The sequence below is a fragment of the Macrotis lagotis genome, chromosome X, assembly GCF_037893015.1.
Source record: "Macrotis lagotis isolate mMagLag1 chromosome X, bilby.v1.9.chrom.fasta, whole genome shotgun sequence".
Lineage (NCBI taxonomy): Eukaryota > Metazoa > Chordata > Mammalia > Peramelemorphia > Peramelidae > Macrotis > Macrotis lagotis.
This window is the reverse complement of record NC_133666.1, coordinates 429,979,954-429,992,921: the sequence shown is the minus strand read 5'-3', so window position 1 is coordinate 429,992,921 and position 12,968 is coordinate 429,979,954. Positions and strand designations below refer to the sequence as shown.

At 34.3% G+C, this 12,968-nt stretch overlaps 1 protein-coding gene across 6 annotated transcripts in view; it reads right to left on the bottom strand.

The window, feature by feature from the left end:
• PXDNL (peroxidasin like) overlaps positions 1-12,968 on the bottom strand; it is a 586,539-nt gene that overhangs the window by 15,717 nt on the left and 557,854 nt on the right. For all 6 annotated transcript variants that reach the window (XM_074206820.1, XM_074206824.1, XM_074206821.1 and 3 more), the window contains one exon: positions 7,087-7,216. In XM_074206820.1, coding sequence (XP_074062921.1) covers positions 7,087-7,216 — 130 coding nt within the window. The remainder of the gene's footprint in view (positions 1-7,086; positions 7,217-12,968) is intronic.

Below are 12,968 nucleotides of genomic sequence, written 5' to 3'. Positions count from 1 at the left end.
TCCAGTGCTGAATTCAAGTTCAAAGTGATCCAGTTTGCAAAAATGAATGAAAATTGTGCTGCTGAAGGGAACTTTGGTCACCCTCTGAGAAAACAATCTGAGACTGAACATGGAAAGAATAAACCCGACTGAAAATGGCACTGCAGAAGAAGGCTATGAGAGGCAAGTCAAGTCAAATGGCCAGATCTAGAGAGTGAATTAAAGAGATGGAATGAAGAGCTAAGGAGCATTTGAATTCCTGTGTCCACAGAGATGATTCAGCAGGAGGACAGAAGAATTGTGATGAAAAAGAAGTGACTGATTTCAAAGGAGGACACAATTGGTGCTTCAGTTTCATGAAATGGAGTGGACTAAGCATGCATCCACACACTGGATTTGCCCAGAAGATGCCTGAGAGCTATGAGCCAAAGGTCCTTGAATTTGATGATGAATAAAACTTGAGTTCAATAACTTTATGGAATGCATTTTTTCAAATTTTGGTCCCCAAAATTAAGCTGTCTCTTTTGCATGGGGAAATACCATAGTTGTTTGCCATAGATATATTAGGTGTCTATGCTTGCCGCAGTTTCCTTATTTGTAAAAGGGGGGTAATGATTACAACTACTCAGAATTTTTGAGAGGATCAAATAGGATCCTCATATTTGTAAAACCTTTGCAAACCCTGAAATGCTACAAAAATACTAGCTATTTTAGCTACAATAATTGGACGCATTTACTGATTTACACAGAAAATAAAATAGCCTGACTTGGTTTTTGCTATCAAAATATCATGTGTACATAAGTAAATATTTAGGTAGATTTTTGAAATCTTCTGGGTGTGAGACCACCATACTTGGAGATATAATAACATAATCATGCCTTCTCTTCCCTTTGGATTCTCAGCTATGTCCTATGATAACTACAACCTTTATATGGGTTATAAACCTTTCTTTTATCATTTTATTATCTTTATGATACCAGAGTAGGAGAACCAGTAGCACATCCATCTGAGAACCTGAGGTCACACTTTAGAAACCATAAAGAGTATGCAAGGTTCTAGAAGTACAATGCTTTGGATATTGGGAATTTATAAGCATGCTTCTTCTTGAATTCTATCTCCAATTTGCATATTTACAGAGATTGTCCTTCATGTTTTGAAGATTTTCCTTACTTATAGTTTCTTTTATAGAATATAAGCTTCGTTCATAGCTTGATTCAAGTGTCATCACCTATCCGCAACTTTTCCAGATCCTTACAGTTGATACTCACCTCTATCTTCTCAATTTATCTTATATTTATACTAATAAAATAAACAATCAGCTGGTATGTGGATAGAACCCTAATAATGGAGTTAAGAAAATATAAGTTCAAATAAGATTTCAAATATTTACAAGCCATGCTTTTAATCTCTCTCAGTCTCTGTTCCTTCATCTGTAAAATGGAGAAAATAAGAGCACCTACCTCCCATAATTGTTGTGAGAATAAAATAGTATATATATATATATATATACATATATATATATATATATTTGTAAAGCATTTTGCAAACCTTAAAATACTACATAAATGCAAGCTATTTTGTTATTATTGGGATACAGACCATTTTTTTGTCTTTGTGTTTCAATTTTCTGGCATTGTAACTTTCAAATATTAGAACATAATAAATGTTTGCTAAATTAAAATGAATAAAATCTATTACTTGAGCATTTTTGTTGTCATCCTTTTAGAATTGTTTTTTTCAAGATTTTATTCTAAACTCTCTGCAGACTTCTTTTCTACAGAATTTATTTTATTTTTTTAAGTGATATTGCTTGCAATCTTCAATAATCCTCTCCAACAAGTTTGACAATTACTAAATCTTTGCCATGAGGAAGAGGCCAAAATGAGGCCTCCACTGCCTAACATCACAAAAACTGGATCCCTTTGCCAAATAGAGATATGGTAGCCAAGCTCAACACACATTATAACATAAGCTGACTTGTAAAATTGATTATGACAGAAAATAATAAGCTACATAGCCACAAAAAATTAAAAGCAATTGAGGTGAAAACAAGCCAACAGTCCATTTGTTGTATGTCTACTAAATTAGATATTCCCAAGACTATTTGTGTATGAAAATGGAAAGAACACAATAAATTGATATGAAATGAAATAAATAATGCATATTTCTATGGAAATCTAACATCATCAGCAATAAGAGTGGAAGCACATTTTGACTCTTCCACCATACTTCATCAGGAAGAGACGATGACACTTAAAAACATAAAACTGAGAAGAATGGGTAAAAAGGAATATACATACAGAGGAAAAATAATGCTGAAAACAATAAAATTTCAAAGATTTCTAAGCATTGGTTTTCATGACATTCCACCCAAAGTAGAAAAAAAAAACATAATTCAAACTATTTCCAAATATTGTTGAGTGAGATGTTAGTGGACTACTGAGTTATACATCTGTTCTCTGTAATACTCTATCATCTAAATGGATCTAGGAATGTGGATGCCCAAGCAATTCCCATTTGTGTTCTCCTACAGGTTTACTATATGTGTTCAAGTTACTATGTGTGTGTGTGTGTGTGTGTGTGTGTGTGTGTGTGTGTGTGTGTGTGTGTAATGTAAGAAGAGGAATGTTGGAGAAAGACTTTCCCAAACTTTTGAGTGAATAGGAATTTTAGTAAGGAAAATCAGTTGAAACTTGTCTTTCAATCAAAATAAGAAAAGGTCTAATGAATAAAGACAATATATTGCCCAGATTATGACATGCAGTTGGCTGGAAAAGATGTTAAATATGATTCTCTGGACTAATGAATTCTTTCTTCCTCTCCTCTCCAACCTACTCTCCCCATACCTTATTTAAAGCTTTCTTTTATGTCTGGTCTTCTCCCATTCAAAAGTAAGCTCCTTGAGACCAGGAACTGTTTTTTTGATTTGTTTGTTTGCTTGTTTGTTTTTGTTTTTAAAATATATTTTTCCCAGTCCTTAACATAGTCTATAGTAAACCTTAAGCTCTCAGTTCAACTCTCAGATTCTATTGAAATTACAGGGATACCAAAGAAGAGTAGGGCTACCCTCTGTCATTATTCACTTTTATCACATGATTATTCTTTGTTTTTGATCAAATGTTTATTTAATACATTCTTTATTATATTTATTTATAAATCTTGATTGCAATATATTGAAGCTGGTTTAAACTTACCCTGTGCCTCTAAATTTCACTTTGGTTTATTTTAGACTTTAATTCTTTGAAGACTATATTGGTTTGTAACTCATTATCATACAATATTCCTGGAGAATATTGACATTAAAATGGTTGCTATGTGCTTCAGGGAGAAGGTGAAGATCATTTAAAGATCATCACAAATAAATGGTAATTGGGGATTCTATTCTATTTAATTCTGGCCCCAATGGTATCATTTGTAGTATCCTACCCAAATACCATATTTTCCCATGTATTAGACATACCTTAATTTGGGGGCCTGAAGTTTGAAAATTTTTATCAAATGTTATTGACTCAAGTTTTATTCATCATAAAATTCATACAACTACTCCTCACTGTCAAAATTCCCACATTATCTAGTCTTCATCTGTGTTTGATGATGAATCACAGTCTTGGGAGAGGCTCTGACTACTCTCCTGCCTATGCTCTGGTCCTTGTTGACCGCAAGCTCTCCTTGGGCAAGTCTGGTGCATGGACATGTGCTTGGTCCATAATGTTTCATGAATCTGAAGCACCAATTGTGTCTCCTTTGAAATCAGTTACTTCTTTTTCATCAGCAATTCATCTGGCATCCTGCTGAGCCATCTTTGTGGATACAGGAATTCCAGTGACTCTTTACTCTTCAATCCATCTCATCAATTCTCTATCTTGGGTCATTTTCCTGCTTTGCTTCTCATGGTCTTCTGCTGGGGTGTTTTCAGCAGGGTTTCTTCTTTCCTTCTTTCCATAGTCAGTCTTAGATTGTTTTCTCAGCTGGAGGAGGACCAAACTGACATTCAGCAGCAAGATTTCCATTCACTTTTGCAAACTGGATCACGTTGAACTTGAATTCAGCACTGGATGAAAATCTTTTCTGAGCCATTTCTGGGCATAATATGGCAAAAATGCAACCTAATATACCAGTAACAAAAGCAAAACAATGAGCACAAACACAAGTGCAAAAAAAATGGGAAATGCAAGTAAAAAAGACTACAGCCACTGTTTAGGATATTCCCAGTTTTTAAGCTCTAAATTTTCTGGAAAAGAATACATCTTATACTTGGGGAAATACAATAGCTTTGTTGCTCAATGAGTCCTATAGATTGCATATTTTATATTTAAGAGTATAGACAATAAACTAGCATAGGTGTCAGACATATATGGCCATTCCAAACTAATATTAAAATGCAGTTAGGAAATACTTAACGAAAAAATAAACATATAATAGAACATAGATAATATTAGCAAAGCTTTCTAAGGAAGTATGTATGTGGTCCAGAGTGATCTTTTGCTTGTTTATATTTAAATTTGACAACACTGTCCTGGATAATAGGTATTTTTCATGTACTTTTTTTCTCTATAGATTGTTAAGCTCTTTTGAGAGAATATGAATTTTAGTAAAAAGCTTAACATTCTAGAGTTTGATTATCATTACAATTAAAAGATAAATGGAAACCACTGGTTAAAATCTATATTTGTATGAAAATAATTTTATTATTTTCTTATGAAAATGAACTACATATATATTAGGAATACTCATGATGAAGTAATAGATGGGAGAGTGAAGCTTTTGCAAGCAAAATCCCACAAACAATATTCTACAATATGAAAATAATTTACCATGCTACAACTGAGTGAAAGGTGTAGAGAATGCAACATTACAAAAAACTTATCATTTGTTGATTATTAGAATGCATGACTTTAAAGCAAAATATTAATCTAAATGTTCTCTTCCAGCAATGATTTTTTTTTAAATGACTGAGGTACACTGGTGGAATGAGTACCCATGTGTAAGAGATCATGGTTCTGCTGTAACATCCATGGAAATGAATGCATCCAATGGCTAAACAAATAAAAAGCTATTAAGATGCCTGTACCTGAGTTTGTATAAATTCATATATGTATGAATATATTCATATAAAAATATTCAAAAAGTAATACATAAAATTGGTTAAGTTTATGATCTAGATGTAAATGATTGAATATTCCCATTATGAGAAATATAGTTAGAGAATAACATCTTAATATATTTGTTTCTTTTGTATTGCTCAAATGAATATTAAATCATGTTTTTATTCATACAGAATGCATACAGATATGCCAGTCCTGACAGCATAGATAGAAGATTGCTTAACACTGTTTCATATAAATTCCCTAGTCCTGATCTTGTGATGAGTGGGTTCACATCAAAAAAAAGTAAGCTTTTTAGCTACTTCAATCTTAATAGATGATACCAAAAGTACTACTTTGGAATATAAAGTTCTGAAGAGGGATGAAGGTACTCTCTTTTTTATACACAGACATGGCATGTTATTTTTTTTCCCTTGATATTCTTGCCTATCTCAGTTCTCTAAGCCCAAAATAAGTCTATTTACTCTACCCATGCTACCTTAATCAGTTACACTAGTATATACCTTGGCAGTCACTAGGGGGTAGGCATGGAACTGGGAAGAAACCAAAATACCTCTTTGCAGCTTGCCCTGATTCTTCCTTTGAAATTACACAAAAGCAACGTTGTACCAGACTGAATTAAAAGCTCCCAAGGCAAAAACGCTTTATCATTAACACTTCCTCTATCTCATTTGAAACAATACCTATGCCACATTACCCAAACCTACAAATCTTATCATTGAGGATGTGTTTTCCTCAGTTTGGAATCCTCATGCTGCCTCTCAGGTGCATAGTACTTTTCATTGCCAATTTTCCCTCTTCCTTTGAAATTTACTTTTCTCATGTGACATGCCTTTATTTTTCTCTGAGGTAACATTAGGCAATCTTGTAGATAAATTTATGGCCATTTGAAAGGTCTAAAGGAAATTCCCCAGATTACAATCTTTTCTCATAACTAAGAGGTCTCTATAAAAGGTCTCCATAATGACTTTCTGGATATAATTTTAGTTTTATTAGCGAGGAAGAGTGAATAGATATAGTGGCAGAATGACATGGGAAAAAATTTGAGTACAGGCTAAGCCCTGTGCTTAAACCACACAATTCTACCATAACACTCTTAATTTATGCTTTTATCATTCTTATAAACCCAAGAGTTATTTACTCTTTCTGACAGAGTTTTATCTATTTTAGGCACAGAATTTCTCTGATATTAATAAGGAAAAAGCAAAAGAATCACAGTGACAAAAATGTTTTCAAAAACAGATAGTTTGACATTGTACCCTTAAGCTAACAGGTTTTTATTACAGAACTAGCATCTACATTTTCCCTATCCATATAGATGAAATTCCCTTTTCATTTCTTCTCTTTTTTAGTTTGAGAGAATAATGTATAAATCAGAAGCTCCAAAAAGCTGAGAAAATATGCACAAAAATAGCAAAGTGTAGAATTTTCGTTTTTAATTAGAACATTTCTGTCAGTTAAAAGACAGAGAAAATTGTGAATTCTATGGGGTCTTTGGAGTTTTTTCCAAGAATTGCAATATATATATATATATATATATATATATATATATATATATATATATGCATATATATGCATATATATGATATAGAAAACTGCATCCCAATCTACAATACTTCAGAAACTTGTCAACCTATATCAGCCAATACAGAAATGAGAAATTCCCTGAGCATCATACATCTAGCTATCTGATCCAATAACAAATGCATTCTAGATTACCTACTATTCAATGATATAATTATTTATAGGAAACAACTTTTCTCAGTCTTCCTCATTTCTTCTCTCTCCTCATCTACTAACCATTTAAATAATTTAGCCTAAACATAGATTAAGTATTATTAAATAATAATAGTCTATGATTATGCCCTATTGATATATAAGTTTTATTCTGGCTTTACATTATAGTGACAGCAAACTTTTTCTGCAAACGACATTCAGAAACATTAGTTGTTCCCACTGTATTCACCATAAAAACAGTGGCAGTTGCTGGAAAAAACAAACCTGCTTTCTGAGAGCTATAATTGTTTCTTGGACTTCTGCAGCAAAATGGTTGAAATCCTGAGGAAAACTGGAACTGGACAAATGTGTCATATTTTCTGCCTTTCTATCCTTCGATAATTTTTCATCAGGCCTATAGGAAGCAAAATAAGATTAAGGGTAGAAATGGGAAGGATCAGGGTCAAATAAAATCTACAATAAGTGAGTGTCTAAAATTAAAATGAGAATAAAGAATAATAACTCGTAGTGTTGTTCTACTGATATTTCTTTTCAAATGTATTGAAATTATTTTTCCCCTGAAAACTACAAGGAATGTCATGTTGTATTGCAAGTACATTTGGTACATTATTTAGATCTCAGAGGTATATCTTTTCCTAATGACAATTTTTTTCATTTTACACAGTGACAAAGCTGTGACAAATTAAATATCACACATTATGCAGCACCCAAGTGGGAGATGCTTTACATATTCATGGAAATAGCAATGCTAAGACAATGATAAGTCTGGCTGTCAAAAATCAAACCTTCTTTAAAAAAAAAACAATTGCAAAGTAGCCCAACTCTGTTGAATATGAAAGAAAAGAAGCCCCGTCAGCTTTTAATGCTTTTGAAAAGTTTAAGGAAAGTTCCTAACAAATAGAGGTAAATGACCAGACTATTGGAATTGGGAACAAAAATATAATCCATTTTGGAAAAGAATGTTTTCATAAAATTATTTCACCAAAGAGAATAAAAATAAAAACCTCATCCCTGGGCAGTTAGGTGGCACAGTGGATAGAGCACCGGCCCTGGAGTCAGGAGACCTGAGTTCAAATCCAACCTCAGACACTTATTACCTAGCCTGTGTGGCCTTGGGCAAGCACTTAACCCCATTGCCTTAAAAAACTAAAAACAAAAACAAGCTCTCATCTCAAGCATTCCCTACTACCAGCTATTCACTGAATTCAACAGGCCCTTTTGAAACTCCATGTATGTGATCAAGATATTCCTTATTTTTGATATATAGTGTCTTCTCATCACTACCTTTCAGAATCCTTATCTTCAAGATTCAAGTCAACTCCTACATCCACATTATTTTAAAGATATACAAAAAAAGGAAAATTCATTTGGAAGAACCAAAGGTCAAATATATCAAAGTAATTATTGAAAAAATCCCAAAGAAGATGGCCTTGTAGCAATCATTAAAACTATCTGATACTAAGAGTGGTGCATCAGGGGAATTGCTTAAATACACAAGAATTGTAAATGATAGTAAAAACTGACTCTTTGGTAAACCAAAATAACTCTGGTTTTGGTATAAAAGCTCACTATTTGACAAAAACTGCTGGGAAAACTGGAAAACAATATGGCAGAAACTAGGTTTAGTTACCTTACACTGTACAACAAGATAAAATATAAATGAGTACGTAATTTAGACATAGAGGATGCTAGCATAAATTACTTAGGAGAGCAATGATTAGTTTACTTTTAGACAAAGCAAGAATTTTTCACTAACAAGATAGAGAGGATCAAGGGAAGTAAAATGTATAGTTTTGATTATATTAAATTAAAAAGTGTTTATACAAACAAAAATTATGCAACCAATATTAGAAGGAAAGCATAAATCTGAGACATATTATTTATAGTGGAAGTGTTTGATAAAGGCCTCATTTCTAAAATCTAGAGAACTGAGTCAAATTTATAAAAATACAATTTATTCCACAAATTAGAAATGGACAAAGGATATGAAAAAAATCAAAATTATCTAAAGGCATAAAACATTGCTCTAAATCACTACTGATTAGAAAGATAAATTAAAAGAACCATGAGATACTATCTTCTACCCATCAGATTGGTAAATATGACAGAAAAATTAGATGATAAATATTGAAGAGGATGTGGGAAAATTGGAACTGATCTAACCATTCTAGAGAGCAATTTGGAACTATGCTCTAAGGGTTATACAACTGTGCATCTCCTTTGATCTAGCAATGATTAGATCTGCATTCCAAAGAGACCAAAAAAGGGGAAAGAACCTACATATACAAAATATTTATAGCACCACTTTTGTGGTGGCAAAGAATTTGCCATCAGTTGGACAATAGGTAAACATGTGATAACTGCATTGCAGTGGAATACTATTGTGCCTTAAGAAATAACAAGCAGGGGGCAGCTAGGTGGCGCAGTGGATAGAGCACTGGCCCTGGAGTCAGGAGTACCTGAGTTCAAATCCAGACTCAGACATTAATAATTAACTAGCTGTGTGGCCTTGGGCAAGCCACTTAACCCCATTGCCTTGAAAAATCTAAAAAAGAAAAGAAATAACAAGCAGTGGATTTCAGAAAAAGCTGGAAAGTCTTATATGAATTGATATAAAGTGAAGTGAGAAGAAACAAGAAAACATCATACACAGTAATAGTAACATTTGTGATAATCAATTATGACTGAGTGATCTCTTCTCAGGAATACAGTGATCCAAGATAATTCCAAACGACTCATGATGGAAAATGCTGTACACATTCAAAAAAAGAACTGGAATCTAAATACAGAAAGAAGTACTATTTTCACTTTTTTTCCCATGTTTTTTTTTTCCTTCTGATCTGTTGGACAAGATTGTACATATATATATAATCTATATCAAATTACTTATTTCAAGGAGAGGAGAGGGATGGGAGGAAGGGAAAACCTTGGAGCAAAAAAAAATTAATCCATATTAAAATGTCATTACAAATAACTGGAAAATATTATTTAAAAAATAATCTTTTTTTGAAAGACTGGAAGAGAACATAAATTTCTGTTATATTTTTTTATAATAGAGAGGTGGGGGATACTACAAATGTAAAATACTGCACTTATTTTGAGATGATTTCACTTCTCAGTTTTACTTTGTTCCAAGAGACCTCTTACAAACTGGGAGTAGCCTATAAATGCATATAATGTACAAACAAACTACATCACTATGACTGAACATGATCCAAAAATAAAAGAATTTATATGGTCAAAACAATCATCTTTTTGTAGTCAATCTGGTGATTAGAATCTATCAACTTAGTTGGGATGGTCTTCAGACAACATGTTTGCATGTAAAGTCTTTTAAGCTTTTGTTGAACCTGCTGAAACTTGTGTTCTGAGGGAGCAGCCTTTATAAATCCAGGGTCATGTCAGGATGAGGTATAAGAAGGTCTCTTTCTTTTCTGCTCAAGAACCTTCAGTTCCCATGATGCAGGTACTTTTACTTTATAAGATTTAGCTAAAAGAGATCTTACTTTATTTTGGGAGGAGGTATCCAATGGAACACAGGAACTTTATAGTAGATAGGGGGCATTCTAAACCACTTAAGTTCTAATTTCCTACGACTGCCTGTCTTTTTCAGTGTGTCTGTTACTGAGATAATTTGTGAATCAAAATAATGTGAATCTAACTCAAATATGTCCATATATTCATTTTCTCTTCTTTCCATAAATGGGAAAGTTTTTAAAAATTCTGTCCTAGAAAGCATATTATTTGTTCCATAAAACAATAGAAAATTCCTGAAAAGGCAAAAATACTAAACTGAAGATTCATAATTGTTACCTTTAACTGATCAGGCATTGGCAATAGCATTATTTTATGAATAGTTGGATGAAAGAATATATGAATGCAATCATGAGTTTATTGACTTGATTGAAAAGTACTGAACATTATAGTTCACAATGTACTCTCTTAGAATTGTTGACTTACATTACCATTTAGACTTCGGTATCTGTATAAATGGTAGAGTCCATAAGATATATTTATCTCTTTCAGGACAGTTAGGTGGTACCGTGCATGGACCACCAGCCCTGGAGTCAAGAAGACCTGAGTTCAAATCTGGTCTCAGAACTTGACTCTTATTAGCTGCGTGACCTTGAACAAATCATTCTACCCTGATTGCCTCCCATCCAGAGTCATCTCCAGTCATTCTGATTCATATCTGACCACTGGACCCAGATGGAGAAAGTGAGGCTGGTGACTTTGCACAACCCTTCCTCACTCAAATCCAATTCACTTGGTTATCATGGCCTCACTTCCCTAAGGTCATAGTCTTCTAGAAGGAAGGACAAACATCATCATCATTATCTCTTTATTTCTTTTTGATTAGACACTCAAGTCTTTCAATGTTTTGGTGCAAAGATTAAGACTGGAAAATAATGACAACTCCCAATTTAAGGCCTCAGGTTCTTGAGGAATTTACTCATCACTCCTTTTGGGTTGGTTGTTCTAATGCCACTATTGCCCTTGATGTTTTATGGCAAAATAAGTAGCAGCTCCTCCTTAAGAACCTTTATTCAACAAAGATAATGAGCGGAAGCTTCTCTGTGGATTCATACTGAACATTTATTTATAGCTTAACTTCCTATAGTAACAACTGAATAATTACAGTATTGAAAAGACTAAATTTTGGCCCCAACAGCTTAAGTCAAAAGTTCTGAGAAACTTAAGAGGTGACGAGAAATCTGTTGAAATTCTCAATGATTATTTTTTTAATTCTAATTTATTTTTTTATTCTCATTTTGTACAAATGTTTTTTACATTACTAAAATATTCTTGTTTACAAGTAAACAAAATACCCCTCCTCCCCCATGAATATAGATAGACTTGCTTGGGCGAAAAAAGTAAAGGGGAGAGAAAAAAATTAAAATAAAAAAAAATAATAGTAATAATTGTAGGTATGGCCAGGTGGCACAATGGACAAAGCACCAGCCTTGGAGCCACCAGCACCTGAGTCCATATACAGCCTCGTAAACCCAACAATCACCCAGCCGTGTGACATGCAAGCCACCCGATCCCCACTGCCCTGCAAAAACCAAAAAATGGGAAAGAAAAAAATGACCCAAAATAAAATAAAATAGTAATAATAGTAGGGGTGGCTGGGTGGCAGACAGAGCATTGGCCCTTGAGCCAGGAGCACCTGGGTCCAAATCCGGCCCCAGACACCCAAAGATGACCCCGCTATGTGGCCCCAGGCAGGCCACCCAGCCCCACTTGCCCTGCACCCTCCCCCAAATAATAATAACAAAAAATGTGCTTCAGTCTTTGTTCCAACACCAACAACTCTGTCATGGGTGGATCTCATTCTTTATGATAAGTCCATCACAAAGGTTCTTTCCATATTTTTCCACCATTGCCATTGCTGATCGCAACTCCCTCCTTTCTTCTTTCTCCACTATCATGTACTCTATTTTCTCTCTCCTTTCACTCTGACTCTGCTGTAGGGTATCTGAGTGGTGCAGCAGACAGATCCCTGGTCCTGGGGACAAGAGGCCCTGAGCCCCCATACCACCCCTTAGGCCCAGAATCCACCTGGCCCTGTGGTCCTGGGCAGGCCTTCCAATCCCAGCCCCTTGCAAGAAGTAAGAAAGAAAATGTGTTATATCTGGCCACTCTCCCCACCCACCATGGTCCATCCTCTCCTCCTTTATTCACATCTCCACCCCTTCCCCCTGCTCCCTGCTCCTTCTTACTCCAGATGTCTATACCCCATTGAGTATATTTGCTGTTTCCTCTCCTAGCCATCTCTGATGAGAGCAAAGGTTCCCTCATTCCCCCTTGCCTCCCCACTTCCATATCATTGCAATAGCTCATTGTAATAAAAAAAAAAATCTTATGTGAAATATCTTGGAATATTCCCCCTCTCCTTTTTCTTTCTCCCATTCCATTTCCCTTTTTTTCTATCGACTCCATTTTTATGCCATATTTTATCTTCGAGTTCAGCTTTCTCCTGTGCTTCAACTATAAAAGCTCTCTCTACCTGCTCTATTAACTGAGGAGGTTCATATGAGTATTATCAGTGTCATTTTTCTATGCAGGAATACATGCAGTTCATCATCATTAAGTCCCTCATATTTCCCCCCTCTCCTCCAATCTCCATGCTTCACCTGAGTCCT